The sequence below is a fragment of the Ctenopharyngodon idella genome, chromosome 20, assembly GCF_019924925.1.
Source record: "Ctenopharyngodon idella isolate HZGC_01 chromosome 20, HZGC01, whole genome shotgun sequence".
In the NCBI taxonomy this organism is placed as follows: Eukaryota; Metazoa; Chordata; class Actinopteri; order Cypriniformes; family Xenocyprididae; genus Ctenopharyngodon; species Ctenopharyngodon idella.
In genome coordinates, this window is record NC_067239.1 from 18,126,438 (window position 1) to 18,146,491 (window position 20,054).

At 35.2% G+C, this 20,054-nt stretch overlaps 1 protein-coding gene across 2 annotated transcripts in view; it reads right to left on the bottom strand.

Annotated features, from left to right (window-relative positions):
• gmds (GDP-mannose 4,6-dehydratase) overlaps positions 1-19,255 on the bottom strand; it is a 78,496-nt gene extending 59,241 nt beyond the window's left edge. The window contains exons 1-5 of one of the 2 annotated variants that reach the window (XM_051875278.1): positions 18,991-19,255; positions 12,327-12,371; positions 11,853-11,940; positions 11,735-11,755; positions 9,052-9,161 (exon numbers count right to left, since the gene is read on the bottom strand). In XM_051875278.1, coding sequence (XP_051731238.1) covers positions 9,052-9,161; positions 11,735-11,755; positions 11,853-11,940; positions 12,327-12,371; positions 18,991-19,086 — 360 coding nt within the window. In that variant the 5' untranslated portion in view covers positions 19,087-19,255. The remainder of the gene's footprint in view (positions 1-9,051; positions 9,162-11,734; positions 11,756-11,852; positions 11,941-12,326; positions 12,372-18,990) is intronic. The other variant, XM_051875279.1, reaches the window with a different exon arrangement.
• Positions 19,256-20,054: the final 799 nt, after the last annotated feature.

Below are 20,054 nucleotides of genomic sequence, written 5' to 3' on the forward strand. Positions count from 1 at the left end.
ATGTACGTCAAGCAGCCTGTACTAAACAATGTTGAAACTGACAATGCACAAACTGATATGCCAAAATCTGCATCGCTGAGCATCCACCTCAGTTTTGTTGCGTTAAAAGCACTGAGCAGCGCTGAATGCGCTTCAGATTAACACAAAAACACCACAATATCAAATATGAGTGCTTGACCTGCAAATTTTGAGAGATGATGATGAATGCTTCCAAGCTATAAATAGCTGTAATTATATACTCTGGTGTCTAGTAGGTTATTCTGTAGACCAAATCCATTCCCACTGAATTTTTTTTGGTGTTGTCATCATATACCATCCACTAACCTGTCTGAAATAATCCAACTCAATCTCAGACTGACTGTCACTTGTCCAATCGGTCACCCTTCTTACCCGCTTGTTTTATGACTTGCAAATGCAAACATTTTGTTCTCTGCGTTTTACTTAAGATTGCCACTCCAAATTCTGATTTAAATATGCCACAGATGTAATGTTGTCTAGCTGGCTAACATGACACAATACAATACAACAAAATAAAGTAAACTAAAATATATATAAAAATATATAAATAATATTTTATAAGAATAAAAATATACTGAAAATTTAAAGGATTAGTTCAACTAAAATGAAAATTCGGTCATCATTTACTCACTCTCATGTTGTTCCAAACCGCTAAGACTTCTTTGGAACACAAATGATATTTGAGAAAAGGATATTTTTAATGAAATCTGAGACATTTTTGTCCCTAAATGACAGTTTACACAACTACCATTTTGTTGCTTCAAAAGGTTCATACAGATATTGTAAAACTAATCCATGTGAATTGAGTGGTTTAGTTCGAATTTTCTAAGGACACACGATTACTTTATATGAGGAACAGATTTAATTTAAGCTTTTATTCACATAAACATTCATCAATGCACACATCAGTTATGGTAAATTTAAGCTCAAGCATGCTTGCTTGACATGCGAGAACCAATGAGGTTCATTCTCGTGCGTTACGTAGCAACCAATGAGATTTGTTCTCTCATGTCAAGCAAGTACGGCTGAGCTTCTGTTTATGTTCACTGAACAATGTTTGTGAATAAAAGCCTGAATTTAATCTGTTTATCATATAAAGCAATCATGTTGCTTCATAAAATTTGAACTAAACTGCTCAATTTATCTCTTTATGAACTTTTTGAAGCAACAAAGTGGTAGTTACGTAGCTGTCAATGGAGGGACAGAAATTCAGAATTCAGTAAAATATCTTCATTTGTGCTCTGAAGATGAACGAAAGTCTTACGGTTTGGAACAACATGAGGGTGTGTAAATGATGACAGAATTAAATTTTTGGTTGAACTATCCCTTTAAATTCAAATTCATCAGACATACATAATATATGTTTCTAAAAGTAAAATTAATAACTTTTATGTGTTGAGGCCGGTAAAAATATTGTCAGGGCAGTACAAATTTAAGCTGAGGAAAAAAAAAAAAACTAGTCCTTATTGTTGAGCCCTGCTTGTATATCTCGAACTTACAGAGTACAGATCTAAAGGTCATGCAGACAAGTGGCACCAGATAGAGCACAATAATTTTGGGACTTTTTGAGATTTTTCCACCAATCTGCATGAAATAAAAGATGTAAAATACAAACGTTGAGACTTAATAACACTTCTCTGTATAACGTGATAACTGGTGGCTTATGTTTTTGAATTTAAGATCTTCTCTTGCATCCTACTTTACATTCATCATAATCTTCAATGTCATTAATCATTTTTAGAGTTTACTTTGGAATCACACACTATGATACTAATCTGCAGCTAAATATTTCCTGATCCTAGTCTTCCAGTCACTTGAGCCAACATCTCTGGTAATGCTATGATCCAAACTATTATTCTTTATTTTTATTCTTTCATCCCTTACTTCTGTTCAACATCTTTACCTGATGTAATGGCAATGATAATAATAAATAATAATATACATAATCAACACAAGTATGTAATAAATGCTTCTCTTGACAAATGTTAACTCCTTTAGGGCAAGGCATGAAACAGGAATGTGTCCGTTTACACCGCACAAAGGATGAATTGTTCATTGCAATACCTGCTTTTATTCTGTAAACGGCTATTTTCCACCTCTCAATCAAGCGTCGAGTACTTGTGCCAGTGAATTCCCAAAGACTGGCATATTTTTCAGACGTACCGTGAAGTGTCAATCAGACCCCTTCCAAAATTTTTAATGAGCCGATGTTGATAAGTCAAGCCATCTTAACCCATTTTCTCGGACTGAATATTGCCAAAAAGACAATGCGTACAATATGACGGATCTTATTTCTTCTGCCTAATGTGAAACAGTCAAAGCTTATGTGAGACTAGAGATGTCAAAACTGTTTTTGTTTTTTGACAAGTATAATAATGTTTTTATCTCTGGATAAATGGTGTCACTGCTTGATGTTCTTTATGTATGCCAAAAATGAGACATTTGTTGGGTCATCTCTTTTCAAAATTGAGTGATTCATACCCAAATAAGAGCTTCAACACAATTGTGTTACGTTTGTTGCCATTCACAAACTATGTGAAGTGTCATGCTATAACTGGCCAACGCAATATGCACAGTTATTAATATAATATCATATAATCCCCCGATTTCACAGACAAGGCTTAAGCTAGTCCTAGACTAAAATGCATGTTTGAGCTGTTTTAACTGAAAGCAACTTGTACTGACATATCTTAAAATATGTCAGTGCCATTGTTTTGTCTCAAGATGCACGCCAGTAATGTTTTTTTCTAGTAAACGTTTATAAAAGCTACTTAATACAATACTAGAAGTTTTTTTCTAGTAAATGTTTATAAAAGCTACTTAATACAATACTAGAAGCTAAAGTTTGTAGGCAAACTTTGATGTTGGCTTGGAAAAGCCTTGATGGGCATATATAAAAATATACATAATGATTATAATGATTAGTCTACTGAGTAGCATATACAGAAAAAAAAAAAAAGACATATCATGTGTCTTTTCTGACACTCCCAGCGTCTGAATAAGCATGTTATACAAAATGTCTACCACACAAACGTGTATAAAATGCACGTGTATTCCAACACTTAAAAGAGTGACAGAAATGACATGCAAAGATTTTTATCTCATAATTAATCACTAGTTTCATAGGTGCTGTCATTTAGATAAATCAAAATCATGTTTTTAACATGATGTAACACCACTGAATAAAGGCCTGATTGTTGGCGGTGACGTCAGTCTTTGCAGGTGAAAAGAGTGGAATGATTTACAACAAGCAATTAACTGTGTGTGTCTGTGTGAAAGCGAGAGCGCTTGCGTCCTCTAGATACCCAATTAGGAAACAAGGAAACTTAGGTGTTACACAAAGTCTCCTACATTGCAACCGTGACCTTATTAAATGCTGTCGTCATTAGCGGAAATGATTCTTGAGCTACAGTTCTCCAAAGTTGAATTATCTTTCAGCGTGTCACTCAAACCAGCATTCTCTTCGTCGTTTGCCGTGTCACATCTGTCTGCAAACATGTATACAGTGCCAAAGTCTTCCCTAGACAACATTTACATTACACGTCAGACACATTCACGAGCAAACACAAAACATGATACACACTGCAACGTTCCAGTCCAACACCTGTATATTAGCTACAGCTCTGCACTAATCCAAACACAAACACAAAGCTTATGCCAATCACACCCTACCTAACACTGTGAGCAAACAGATTCTGCTGGTGCTATAAGAGAGATCTGTGCAGACACAAAAACACATTCGCAACAAGACTTTCGGAGTCGAAGAAAAACATACAAATCGCTTGGAGTTGACGGAGGGGTCAACTCAGAACAATACTAGCCCAAATACCACAGATGTTATTTTGTGTTCTCAGTTTCTTAATTAAATCTGAACTACTTTAACATTAAAGAAAAAAGTCAAAATGTGATTCGGAAAGAATTAAATTAAGCATCAAGTTCCTCTAATCAAATAGGGTACATTAATTTATGATTTTTTTCCCCCCTCAAATACACATTCTGCAGCCGTTTGTGTGTGTCTTTTACTTGCCTCACAATCTCAGCCCAAAAAAAAGTGCCACTTCAACTCAGTATCATGTGATCTAAGTTTGATGTGGTCGAACGTGACTAATTGTAGTGCGCTATCCCACAAGGCAGCTCCATTTGTGGTTATTTGATAATAACCGCAAGGTTTGAACTTGTACAAACATCAAAATGTAAAGCACACTGTGCTCTTTTTGTAGTAAAGCCATGGCTGCATGCTGACGTTGAGTCGACATTATGGTTTACAGCTCTTCTGACTTTAACATCCTGACATGACAGTCAGAACAGTTTGTTCACATGTAAATAAAAGCCTTTCTCTCTCCATTGTGTTTGCACACACAGACCTCCTGAAGCTGGTATATCCCACCTGAATAATTCAGCGTTATTTTATTGTTATCATGTCATATTTCACATTGTTAAGTATTCTAACAGGTGCTGCTCTGTAGGTTTTCCATTTTAATATTATAAATTAATTATTAGATTTGATAGATTTTATATTATAATTGGATATTATTCAAACACATAACAAAACAATGTTATTTTATACACATAATTTAAACAGAATTATTAGTACTACGTTTAAAAGGACATACTGTTCAGAAGTTTGGAGGCAGTAAGATATTTTATGCTTCTGAAATAAGTCACTTGTGCTTACCAAGGCTGCATTTATTTGATCAAAAATACAATAACAAAAAGTAATATTATTACAATTTCTATTTTAACATATGTTAAAATGTAATTGATTCATGTGACGGTAAAGCTGAATTTTCAGCAGCCGTTACGCCAGTCTTCAGTGTCACATGATCCTTCAGAAATCATTTTAATGTGCCGATTTTGTACTCATGAAAAATTTATTATATTATTTATCAATGTTGCAAACAGTTGTGCTGCTTAATATTTTTCTGGATTTTTTTTTTTTTTTTTTTTTGATGAATAGAAAGTTTAAAAGAACAGCATTTATTTAAAATAGATTATATAAAATAGAATTATAATTGTTTTTTGTTGTTGTTGTGGTCACTTTTGATTAATTTAATGTGTCCTTGCTGAATGAAAGTTTTAATTTAATTTTCTGTTTATTTGTCCCTTGAATATAGCAAGTAAATTAAATACGATTCATAGTAGTAATAATAACAATAATATTGAAAATATCACAATAACTTTTACTTAACACATAATGATACATAATTATACACTGCGTATGTTTGTACTGTATACTGATTGTATATAAAAATACTTTGATTAAATTTAACAGATTTTTTTTATTTAATTATTGCAATAATTTCTCTTTAAAACCATTTTTTTTCCTACATAAATTATTAGAACATCAAATTAAAAAGCAATTAACTGAACAAAAGCAGCAATAGTTTGTCAAACTCTGCTATATATATATATATATATACAAAAAAAAAAAATCAACAATCATTTCCACATTAATCAGTCATACTAACAGAGAGCAAACATTTTGCTGTGCAACATTAGACCTAAATACCCCACAACCATTTTACTTCAATCACAGCTCATTACAGTCTTTATGCTTCTGTCATATACCCATCATATTTATTTGACTAACTCAAACAGGACTATAAATGCTCACAGACAAAGAGAGAATGTAGAAAGAGTAAAAAAACATCACTTTCATCCTGAAACATTCCTGTAAGAATAAACGAATAACCTACAAAAACCGCCAAGTGGTACTCTCAAATAAAATAGCACTTTGCTGACCCCTGTGTGTAATAACTGGAAACCGAGCAAGTGTGTGTATGTGTTTTCTCTGCCACTCTTTTTGCCATATCCAAACAAAGTGCGGTGAGTAAAAAATGTAAACTACAATCAGAGAGTAGCAATGATCTACCACTTCATTACAGTGGGCACTGATTGAAACGCCTATATTTAATGAACATTCCCAGCTAACACACACATTTATAAGTTAACAAGCCTAAACTGATGGTATAATTAAATCAAGCTTGTTTATTTTTCCACATAGCAATCCTGATTGCGGTTGTCGCAGTATGACAGCAATCTTTAAATATGAACTATTCTCTCTCAGTCTTATGTCTGTGCTTAAAGTACTTTTTATTCTCTTTGTTGTAGAGCCACAGCTGTACTAAAGCTCCATTGTGACATTGAGCATCCTGCTGTTATCTGTCATCACAGCAGATGATCCTCCTGATGGGACACCCAGAACACCTCCCAATTATTAGAATGGATGCCTGTCTGTTGGCCAATGTTTCTCACTGAGTTTCCATCTGAATTATTTAGTTCCATATTATGGCAGCTGCTGTATTTAACTGTACGTGTTCAGTATGAGCCTGCAGGTGCTGTCTGGATCTTTCCATCCTTACAAACCAACCGTTAAGGTTCATGAATCATTTTAGACAAACAGTGGCTCTAAAAAGTATTTGAACAGTTAAGCCATACTTAAAAATGCATGAATGTCTTTGAATTATAGAACAAAATATCAAACCAAGTAGCATTTATTAAAAAAAAATATATAGCAAACGCACTTTTCAAGCAAAACATCATACAAACGTTACTTTGCTAATACACCTGTGTGAATTTAAGGGGAACTGACTTCATTAATCCACCAAAAATGACTTGGGATTACTTCTAAGAAAGACATCATTTGTTCACCGATGTGGGTTGGTTTTATATTTTGTACCAAATACAGTGACATTCAGACATTTTCAAGTGATTTGAGTGTCCAAAAGTATCCAAATACTTTTGAGACCACTATTTATCAAACACAAGGGTTAAATAATGTGAAAGCCTTAGCAGGAAAAAAAATTTGCTTTAGGGGCGCACGCAGAACATGTTTTGCAGGACGCAGGGAAGTGGAGTGTTTTTTAAAACTTGAACTTACTGAACTTGAGCAACGCAATTTTAGAATGCTGTGTCAGGCGCAAGACGCTGCAAAAAAAAAGTGCAACAGTCAAACATGTCCGTCTAGCGCATGTTTACATATAAATATAATGGAAAAGCAGCGCGGTGGAATGAAAAAACGCATTCTGTGAAGTACGTTTATGATTGAGCTTGACAATATGAAATCAAAATTGATCCTATTTGCTTTCTTAATAATTGTCATGGTCTTATTATGGATGATTTCATCATACATGTTATTCTATAAAAGTTACCATCATCTCTCATCAACATACACTGTCCGGCCAAAAAAAAAGTCGCTGTTTGGATTTTAATAGGCAAATACTTAAGAGTCTATGGATGGATCATTATTACAGTAATTATTATGTTTCTAGCATGTTGTATGTTTGGCAACGGTTCTTTTATCCCTAAAAGATGGAGTGTGTAGATTTTCATTTCTTAAACAACCATGTAATAAAATGTACCATGGCCATATTCCAGGATGACGATGTCAAGATTCATCAGGCTCAAATTGTGAAAGAATTGTTGGGAGGGAGCATGAAGAATCATTTTCACACATGAATTGGCACTGACCTTAACCTCAGTGTAAGTTTTTGGGATGTGCTAGAGGAGACTTTACAGAGTGCTCACCTCTTGCATTGTCAGTACAAGATCTTGACCAAAAAATGATGCACCACTCGATGGAAATAAATGTTGTGATGTTATTTCCATCAAGAGGTGCATCAATTTTTGGTCAAGATCTTGTATGGACAATGCAAGAGGTGAGCACACTGTAAAGTCTCCTCCAGCACATCCCAAAGACTTTCAATAAAATTAAGGTCTGGACTGGAGAGGAGCCAAGTCATGTGTGAAAATGATTCTTCATGCTCTCTGAACCATTCTTTCACAATTTAAACCCTGGTGAATCTTGACATCGTCATCCTGGAATATGGCCATGATGTGTCTTCCCACATGGTTGTTTAAGAAATGAAAAGCTACACACTCCATCTTTAAGGGTTAAAAGAACCGTTGTCAAACATATAACATGCTAGAAACAAAATAATCACTGTAATAATGATCCATTAATAGATTCTTAAGTATATGCCTATTAAAATCCAAACAGCGACTTTTTTTTTTTTGGCTGGGCTGTGTATAATAACTTTCTCTGTCTCCAAAATTACTTTGTTTTGCTGACTTAACAAATGCAGTATAAGTGGGATAAAATAATATTAACCAATAATACCATCGCCTGTCCGTAACATCCCAATCAAATCCTGACTGAAGTCCTAACATTATTTCCAAGAATATTCTGTTCCACCTGGAAATACACCACATTATGGAAGGTAAATGCTTGCAAAAGAAGTTTTATGTCTTTCAAGGAAGAGGTTATCCAATTAAATCCACATGAAATATTAAATATTGACAATTTGTTTTGGGATGAACAAATCTTTTAATTCCTGGTCAGTATGATTATTGCAAAGAACCTCTTTTTTTTTTTTTTATAGCATTTCAGAAATGTTCTTTGTCTGGTTGAAACTTAATAATAAGCTACAGCAAAAACATGACACAGTTATTTCCCTCTAATACCAGTTGAACACATTTAATAGTTTTTTCCTGTGACTGAACATCAGAGCATCATGAATATCTGAAGGAAACAATATCAATATTAATGTCTCATTCATATCCCTCCGCATTGTCTTGTCTCATTCTGCTTTTGATCTTCTTATTCCGTCATCTTCCTCTCTCCCCTCCTCTCCTTCACTTTAACTGCCGGTTGTGCTTATTTCCCATAAATTACCCTGTGGAGCACCCACACAGAAGTTCACACACACACCATCTGATGGCCAACTCTCTGACTAACATCCCCCTGACCTCATCCCAGATGACTAGACATTAGGGGTGTGGGTTAAAGAACAGAGAGTGAAAGAAAGTCTTCTGTATTTAGTTAAGACTTTTTTCCTTTCCAAAGTATAACTTGGATGGGGTCATTTGTTCACCTCACAGACACTGAGAAAGAAACCAAAGTCATTATGAAACAGTTTGCATGTGTGTGTGTGTGTGTGTGTGTGTGTGTCTGTTCAGAAGGAGAGTTTGAGAGTCGACAGACAAAGAGGATCTGTGTGGTTGAGAAATACAGAGAAAATGAGAGTGTTTTACCTTGACGTGACTCTGTGCTCCCAGGTTGTATATTTCTGTGGGTTTGACTTCATTGATAATTTTCACCAAGCACGTGCTATCAGTCAAGTCCCCATAGTGCAACTTCATGTCTATGATGGACAGAATAAAATACTTTTTATTTTCACATAAACTAATCTGATATAGCTTTACTGCCTACTGGAAAGCAAGAGAGTTATCCTCCACATCTGCTCAAGTTTAAAGATTGTCACCTTAGCGAAAACTAGCAGACCCAATACAAAGAGATCAGCACCATGTCTAAAATGTTCATAAAATCATTTGCTGAATTTTTTTTTTATATATATATATAGCTGCCCATCACCGGACCTACTGGAGAGAAACAAACAGTCTGTCTCTGGAATTTTGTGCAAAACTTTGAATTTCATTTTATTTAAAAGGCACAATATTTAAGATTTTTGGATTAAAATATCCACCAACCACTAGAACAATGTTATATATTTTGTTGACTTGTGTACTTACATTATCCCAAATGTTTCCAACAATGTTTAAAATCTAAAGAAATCAGCTATTTTAACCAGTGTAATGGTTAAAATAGTGTCATTGTGTCGCCTATCAATGACGTCATATCCGCGTTTACTCTTGATTTCCGTAGAAACCATGGAAACACCAAAGAAGCTTTAATGTATTATGCGTTTTATTAGACAGGTGAGCAACTGTTTGGATACATTTATCGACAGAAAACTAATCATTGTTACACAGCTCAACACGGTTAGTCTTATTGTTTGAATCTCTTGTTTTCTTGATTTACCGTGAGTATAACATGTTTGTACATGCCTCAGAGACAATGCTATTTTGTCAAGTGGCTAACATAGCCACAGTAACAGTAATACAGCATTCTATCCGTCATATACTATATCTTAAAATGAATTGCATGTCATTTAGCAACAAGTCATCCAGCTTTTATTAATATGATATTCTAATATCGATCTAGCTTACTGCAGTGTGTTGCAAGTGTCGCACACCAGCCACCGAGCGAACGCACAGAGTAACATAACTTTCAACACACCCAAACGTAGTTTTAGTATGATTGTTTTGACCAAGTAAAACAGCGCTGTGTTACCCCACAATTTTAATTTGTCAGATGAAGTGACCTGTATGAGTAGTAATTCAGCACTCGCGGCTATTTCATTACAATGAAATAAAATAATGTTAATTTAAGTGATCATATGTAACTGTAACAAAGTTCAGGGAAGGAGGAGGCAGACATTAACCGTAACTTTAATCGTACCTTTAAACAAAACGAAAGGAGCGGCAGCGTCCGACTGCGGTATATAAGCATAATAATAACAGCTATGTAAAATGTCCCAGGCCTCGCCCTGGGACAACTTTAACACATTAGCTTATCCACGAACACGATTTCTGCCAGAGTCACGTCAGATTGCTTTCCATCGGCTGGCTGTGTGGAGGTGAAGAAGACAACTCCCGTGATTCCACGCTCATTCACGGTGTCATCAAGCTACACCTTTGTTTTGAATAAGCGACCTCTAGTGGTGAAAATTACATATTGTGCCTTTAATTCAGCTTTCTTTTTACCTTTCAAAACCAGATACAGACTAAAGATCTATTTAGATGGCAATTGTTTTCCTAGTCAGTGACGTTATTATCATTTGAACATCATACATGTCATCATAGAGTCATTTGGTACTTCAATTCCCACCCAAATCGTCTTCTACTGTATGAATTTATATAGATTATTTGGGCCCAAAATCATTTTGCCATAGGCTGTTATTTGATACTTTTTTTAAATGAGCATTTTGGGCTTTGCCACAAAAGAAACTTGTTTAAGAAAACTAACTACGGCCATGCAGACAAATGCAAGCATGAATTGTCTAAATTATCTTTATTGTATGTAATACAGCAGTCTAAAGCTGTAAATGTTTTGTGGCGTTTTGTGGCTGTAAGTAGGTACTGCATTTTGTCTTCAAAAGGACACTAGTATTATCTGGAATTTTTCATAAACCGCCATAATTTTGGGGAGTGAATTGTGTCTTTGAAAACTGTTGACACTCCCACTCTTGTTTGTGCAGAACAGGATTAAGAATTTAAAAGAAGAGTGACAACCATATTTAGCTGCATTTTGCAAGTGTCATTGCTTATATGAATAAAAATTAAAAACTTCTTTGTCTCCCTGTGATTAATTGCACTCCAAATGCATGGTTTTTATCATGGAGGAGCTGCGCCAATATTTTTCTCAGACGTCACCCAAAAGAAATAATTACCATCCAAACAGAGCTTAAGAACCTAACACTTTACAATAAGGTTCATTAGTTAACATTAGTTAACTACATTAGTTAACATGAACTAATAATGAACTGCACTTATACAGCATTTATTAATCTTTGTTAATGTTAATTTCAACATTTACTAATACATTATTAAAATCTTGTTAACATTAGTTAATGCACTGTGAACTAACATGAACAAACAATGAACTGCTGTATTTTTTATTAACTATAATTAACGAAGATTAGTAAATACAGTAACATTTATAATAAATTATTGCTCATGGTTACTCCATGTTAGTTAATACATAGTTAATACTAATGTTTAACCAATGAACCTTATTATAAAAGTGTTACCAAACTTTTAGACTGAAATAATGAAGGAAAAAATAAAAATTATAAATACTGAATTAACAACTTACAACACTTAGGGGATCCAATACCTAGTGATATTTTACAAAGGTTAGAAGACATTTATTCATTTCAAAACTAAATAAACATGATTTTTATTATAGCCAGGTGCGTGGATGTGAAACTCACTTCCTTCTGTGTGCGTTTGAGGGTTATGATAGAGGTGTTCGATCCGGCCCGTGTTAAAAGAACTGGACCTGCGGAGGATACCATGAACCTGTCCAAAACACCAAAAAGTTCAAGTCTTAATCTCATCTGTACATGATTTTGAACAGACTGTATAGACACTACTGTTCAAAAGTTTGAGGTCATTAAAAAAAAAAAAAAAATCAAAAGTGATATTACAAAATATTTCTATTTCAAATAAATGCTGTTCTTTTGAGATTTCTATTAAGAAGTATCAAAGTATTCAGAAAAATTAAGAACTTCTTGTTATTTTTCTTAAATAAAAGACTTCTTTAAAAAAAAAAAAAAAAAAAACTTTTAAAAATATGACTTTTATTTTTGATTGTTAACAGACAGTGAGACAGATTTGCATCAGATGTGGGAATGATTTCTGATGAGTTTGTAGGATGTCTTTCAGGGTTATATTGGCTTACCCACCTCATAACCTTTAGCCAGCAGAAACTCAGCCAGGTAGGATCCATCCTGAAACCACATAGAGGGAGAATTATTTTGGGTTTTGAGAAACACACACACATTTACGGCAAGCATTACCCAAGAGAGTTTGCAACACAATGACCATTTCTTTCTAAATTTCATGAGCCAGACCACAGTGAATACACGCCTACATTATACAAATACGCATTTTCGCACACGTACATGCTCGTGTCGAGACTCACCCATATGTCGTTCCAAAGCTGTATGACTTTCTATCTTCTGTAAAAACACAACTGTTCTTGCCTCACTGGACCCCATTTTATGGACAAAAAGTCATTTTTCAAAATATCTTCTTTTGTGTTCCAAAGAAGAAAGAAAGATTATACAGGTTTAACATGGGGGTGAGTAAATGATGACAGAACTGTCATTATTGGGTGAACTATCCCTTTAACGGCAAAGAACTCCTCACCAAATCAGGCTCCATACATAGTCTGCAAAGAATGCAAGAAAAACAGTTGGCAAGGAGTGCCTACGAGCTACATCACACATACCGTAAGCCGGTATAATACAAGTTTACTGAATCATCTAGGTGCATCACACACACAGACAAAAGTGTATTAATCAAGCAAACAAGGCCATCATGTCAGTCAGTACAAGTCTGACAGCTCAGTTTAAGCCGCTGAATCCACCTGACTGTCAAAAAGTACAGCCATACCCTAAAGACACGTTTTAACCTAAAACATAAACAACTTTTGAGGTCTGCCCGAGTCTCTTTCATTCTTATTCTTGTCTCCTTCTCGTTCTCCCTTTTTCCCCCTCTCATACTTCCCGACCGCACATTCTAGAACTTTGGAACATTCCGCCCCGGCCATGGCATTCCGCCCCCTACTTCCTGCTGGGGTGATATAGGCAGAGTCCCAAAGACCTTTGGGAAAAAATGAGAAGCTCTAACAGCCATGTGTGTCCCTGTATATATGTGTCCACAGAGGAAAAGATGTGCTTAAAGATACATTTCCGTTTCCTTTTCACACCGTTCACTGGGCATTTACATACATAACGTTCAGTGTCCGACCACCTGAGGCCGTCTGTGCATATGTGTGTGTGACACAAGCAGTGCCAACTGCAGCGCGGACTCATAACCCTGATAAAAAGCAGCTTATCGTCACACTGAGACTGTTGGGAAACATTGCCTGTTTCCCGCAGATTACGTTCATAGACAGGAAACCTAGACGGACACGACATTCCAACCAGTCTGTGCGTACGCAAACACTGGTCTACCTTGTATCCCACCATCTCAGTCAGTCACTTTATGTCTGAATTATAAACTTAAATCTCTTTTTAATACTTAATCATCTCTTGTTTTGATTCAAACCACATGTAGAAAGAAATGCTGGCTAATTTGGAAAAACTTTCCATTGCAATCACCCTTTTACACAACATAAAGATAAATCTATAGACCTCTGCATGAGACACCGGCTAATTGTTAATGGCAAACTGTGGATGCATTTATGCTGAGAAAACTGGAATGGCAAAGGAAAGAATGAAAGCTAATCAAATAAGCCCACTTAACTTGCCCAAACAAACCAGTCTGTGTGTCAGTCTCTCTGTCTGTGACGTAACATCTCTGATTGTGTACGTAATGCGTGTTGATTTGCCAGCCTGTGTGAAAATAGGTCCCGTACATTTGACCGTGACCACAGTAAAAATTCTCTCTCTTTACCGCATCAAAGCACAATTCCAAACAAATGGCTCCGTGTTCCCTTATGAACCACAAGTGGGCGCAACAATTTTACCATAATTAAGTGCGCACATCAAAAAGACACAGAATTAAAAGTTTCACTATTCATTTCGGTTATGGCAAATGCGTTTTTCATAGGCGGTAAAGAAGTGCGCCCAGTAAGGGTTGTCTGGTGACAGAGCTACACTAAATCATTATTGAAAATGAAAACTGCTGTTCCCATGAATATGTATTTAACTGTCAGATGTCTTAACTTATCCACTCCGTCCTGTTGACGCGCTAAACAGACATTCGAGTCAATTTATTATTTCCATCTGTCTAAAATAAAATTATTTTACTTTTTTTTTGTCATTAACTTTGTTCGTTTTATATATATATATAAATCAATTGTGAACGTTAATTCAAAAGCCAACCCTAAAGTTTAATAAACTAAAAATAAAAAAAATAATAATAATAACTATCATCATCACCTACATAGGCACATACTATTATAAAATAAATAGTCGATGCTCTACCGTTGCTTAAGTCATCGAGCTTTAAGCTGATTGGTCCGCTTTCTAGTTTAGAATATACAACGTGTAAACTGGCAAAAACATCTGCAAACATGTTATGTTAAATTAATAATAAAAAAACAATATATACTAACTGGGCCAGCTTTATAATGTACTATGATATGCAGAAAAACAGAATCAGAAATATGTGAGAACTAAACACTAACAATAATATTCATCAATACTTTTTCTGCATCGGTCAGAATACATCAGCAAGCAAAGAACATGCAAATACGCTTTAGTCTGAACGATTTTTGTCATTCGACAGCCCTCTGCTGTTCATCAAGCAAACTGCATTCTATCTGACTAACTTAGTTTTCATAAATTATGCTTGCAGCGCTCTGCCCAAGTTCAAGCTTTTACTATGATGAGACGAACCAGGAACTTCCTGCTTCAGTCTGCTAATGTTAAATGTTAAACACCACGTACTGCAAACATTCAAGTTATGCGAGATTTTTCAGACCACACGCACACAAACGAACTCTGAACGTTAAAAGCTGGTTTTTCCTGTTAATCATAAGCTAAATTACAATTGACATAATGTATAGCAAGCAGATGGCATTTAATGTTACACAAATAAACCACGTCAGCGTTCTGAGGGCAGCATCTCAATATATGATTTAAATGAATGTATTTTTATTAAAAAAAGAAAAGTGTAACAAAGTCAAACGCATGTATATATATATATATATATATATATATATAGGCTACACAATGAGTAGTTGAAAAATGTCTGAGTTTAATGTGAGACCAAATATTCACTATAGGGTTCAAATCTGAACTCTAACCAGGGGCCCGTTCTTTGTACGTGGATTACTCAGTTATCTGGATTTTACTGTTGAGAATTTGACATGAGCCAGGATTGTTAGGTTTTTTGAAGCTCATCCCGGAACTGCCACCATAGCAACAGGTCCGTAAACTCAAACCTGCTTGGGAGCAGCTGGTTTCATGTAAACAGGATTAGATTGTATCTTTTTAATTGGAGGTGATTCTTAAAGTCTGTCCCAGCCACAGCTACTTTCTTACAAGAGTACCCTATTGAACCAACAAAAAGTTCTTGACCCATATGGAACGTTAATGCTGTCACGTAACAAATCTGCTTCACAAGTAAAATTAAATGAATTGCTAATTACAACATTGAAATAAACACATACTAGAAATCGTGAAATAATGGAAATAATTGGGAATCATGTACCAAAAACAGTACACATTTTTTTTTTTTTTTATTAGAACTTTTATGTCATATTAGTGTTATGTGCTGTATATTTCTCTTCAGGAAATATACTTCTAAATATCCCAAATATTTAAAAATATACTATTTTCATCTGAAATGATTAAGCACTTTTGTCTACTTCCTATTGTAAACCGTTTGAACTGTCTTTAACCAGCAATCTGGATAACAAAAGCTTGCTACCTGCTTATCTTTAGTGAACCTTTATGGATCAAATATGTTACGCAGTTCTCTTGTTACATAGTTCACTGCGATTCATAATGAAAAGGGCTTGGGTGGGGACAGAAAAGCAACCGCCAACAATTAAAGGCCTCACATAAGACTCTCCTTTTTGTACACGAAAGCTTACTGTATGCAAATTGTCAAAACATACAAACGTCACCAGCATTACAGACATAACAGGGCACATTTTATAGACTGTGCATTCTCTTCAGGCAATACAACCTAGTTGTGTCCCAAATGACGTACTATAACACTATGTACTCTACTAACTAGTGTATGAATTGTATAATGTTTCCAACATTCCAAACTTTTTTTTTCTTTTTTTGGTTAAATAAGTGCATCTTCCATGTGTTTGAAGTGCACTAGGCTTGCTAGGTGTTACCGGTGTTCATCACTTGCCCACCGCGGCACAGAGGCAAATTTTTTCAGTTTAACGTGGTAAAAATATTTAATGCAATTAACTGGCATTCATAAGCGATTTAAAAAAAGAGGCTGAGGTCCTGCCCCCCGGTGTCACCGGTATTACCGGTGTTGTCACATGTCGATTAACCGTAATTCTCACTGTCACATCCCTAAAGTGTACTTTTTCTTTTTGGAATTTTCAGTGGGAACACACTACTCACACTTTTTACAAAAAAATTAAAAAAAATTGGGATGTACCTACTGTAATAATAAATGAATACAAAAAGAAACAACAACTGGGAGAGTACACATAGTACATATTATATTTCTATTGTTTGGGAGTGGCAAGTACATTTAGGTAACAGTGAAAAGGGCAGTGCTCTCACACATGTATAGTTATAGTTTTTAGTGAAAGTGATGATCATCTCCGTAGTAATGATACATAACATCAAATATTAATCATTAGTTACACAATAAGAATGTTGTGCAAGAGGTTGGCAGTATAGTGCAAGCTTAGTTGTCAGTTATTGTCTTCAAGCAATAAGTCAGGAAATGACCAAGCATGATCATGAAACTTCTCTATTTTTCAGAAACAAACAACAACAAAAAAATCAATTAATTGTGATTAATCGCATCTAACATAAAAGTTTGTGCTTACGTGTGTGTGTACAATATATATATTATTAATATTTATACTATGGGGTTGTTGAATGCTTGAATCTGATTGGTTGACGATCGTTCGGTTCTAAGGTGTGCAATTATTTTCAAGGAAACGCACGGCTAAAGTAGTTCCAGACAGGTCTTGACCGCATTAGTTCCATATCACTTCGCCAAATGATTTCAGTTATTTCAAAAGATCCTTACAGCCTACAACAGCAAAAGAACCAAAACCCACAACGACACAGACCAAACAAATAAATATATTAAACAATCTTTGGTCAGGTGGAAGACTGGAACTGGCCACTTGGTGGCGCTATAACAAGAAAAAAACATGAAAATGGCTATAACTACTTAACATTTAGTCCAATTGACTTGAAAATTGGCATGCAGTGTCTTTGTCCAAGGTGCCATGATTGTCTATGAGGACCCTGGTGTGTCGCAAAAAACATGGCTGCCATCATCCAATAAAGTTTGAGCACCTATTAGACAAGGTTAACGGATGCCGATCGGAAAACTTGCTGGGCCTGTTTGACTCACGGCCCTACAGGCCTGTGAGAAATTGGAAAGAAGTCATCCACCGGGCCTTCATGTTTTTCACGTAGGTAAAGGATTGTATATCTTTGCCTCAAGGACTGCCGCTGTCCATCGAATCGTTCGTTAAATTTTGGAGATTATTTTAACTAGTCCTAGGTTTTTGGCTCAACCTCAATAACTGTTAAAAAGCTTTATAAACCATATATGTCCTATTATAAATTGCCTATATTGGCTGTAAATGGTCTATTCCATATATAATCGAGGTGATTACAGGCTTGCTAATTAAAACATAATACCTTTTTCAAATGTGCTTAAAGGCCTTAAAGCGCTTGAACCCCGACAATTGCTTGCAGCTATACTTCATATGCTTAATCTCTCTTTTTTCACTCTCTCTCTTGTTAATAACTGCATTAATAACTGCAATTACTAGCTCTAAAATGACATTTTGGAATTAGCAACGGAGACGTGGGATGAGATGCGTAAGAAATTAGTCTTACAAGTGCATTTTAAGGACAAAAACCAGACAAATGTCCTGAAATACACCATCTAAACAATGTTTTTAGGTGTGGTAACCATAGTATAAGAGGAATAATTGATTCCGGGCCGTTGAATTATTGAGAAATAACGTACACCTGAGGTGTAACGGCATTACCACCTTGGGTGTACATTATTTTTCTAATAATTCAATGGCCCATCGTCAATTATTCCTTACATATATTATATATGTGTCTGTGTATGTGTATTATGTACATATAGGCTACACACTTATATATATACATACACACACACGCGCATATATTTTATGTTAGATGCGAATAATCGCGATTAATCGATTTGACAGCACTAAAATATTATTAATAATAATAATACAAATGACAGAAATATCCAGGAAGCTACAGCCTGGAGGTTAGCCAATATTAAAGTATTATAGTTCTACAAAGACAACTATATAGCAATTATGATATTTTAGCGAAAACTATGGTTAGCATGGTTACCGAAAAACGCAAAGTAAGGGGATCTAGCCTTACAGTCAGTATGTTTAAATATGTTTAGGATAAAACTGTCTCATAAAAGTCTGTCATTGTTTACTCGCCCTAATGTTAGGCAGGATGCTAGAGACTGACAGCGTCACTGACTGGTCACTATTTTATTCTCTCTTCTTTTTAATCTGATGAAACGGTGACTGAAGATGTTTTCACAAAACAATGAAAGTCATACGCGTTTGGAACAGCATAAGAGTGAGTAAATATGACAGATTTTCATTTTTCGGTGAACTATCTGTATATACCATCGCGTCACATATGCAATAGATACGATACTTCACGTTACCTGACCGGTTATGCCTGTAATGATGGCCACTTTCCTCTTCGTCTTGCTGCCTCCGTTCACATCACCACTGGCGGACGCTGCTGTGCATTGAGCCATTGTCTGGAGCTTTTGTCGGTTCGGACTGAATCTATGAGGTTTGGTTCCACTTTGTGCGATCGTTGATTACGTACGGATGCAAACACATCCGAAACTCCAGCGGGTTGAGCGACACATCAGAAACCTGCACTCAGCAGCCAATCACAGACCAGAGCGCCAGTGACGTACGCACCACAGAATAAAGAGGAGAGAAATACTGTAGGCTTAGTGTGTACATGTATCACAGCGCCCACTAAAGGACTCGATGTACAGGAGGAATTAAACAACTTTTTACTTCCTCTCGTAATAATAATAATTATAATAATAATAATAACAATACGATAACAAATATTAATAAGCAAAATAATATATAAATACATTTTTTCCTAGGCCTCAATAGCTGCTGAAAAAATCGCCTAAGCAGCTTTGCTGTTCTGTTGGCTGGTTTACAGCACTAAAGTAAAAGAGGGATTAGGTTCACATCGTTCCTTATTGACTGCGTCATAGCCGTAGATCTAGGTTTTAAATTTTATATATTTCATGTATAAATATGATGCTAACAAATTCAGGTTAAATGGGAAACACAGCACAATGCATGTACATATAAAAGAAGAGGAGGAAGGAATGAACGAAACAATCACATTTTTATATATATATATATTTTTTTAATTTAGCTAATATTTAAAGTTCTAAGGCACATACACCACATAAGGTACTTACAACAATATACAATAACTAATATATGAAAGTATTGAAATGTTTTTATTTTTCCTGCTAGTTTGAGCTATTATATTTCAGCCTTTCCCAATCCAGTCCCTCACATATACAGAAAGTGAAATCTAACACATAAGAATAAATAAATCTTTTCTTGTTTATGATTAAAAATGTGACCTTTTCAAATACATCAAAAAGTGATACACATTTTTTAGCTTTCACTCAGTGTTATCTAAAACACTACTTTGTTAGCCATCAGTTGATGTACAGTAAAG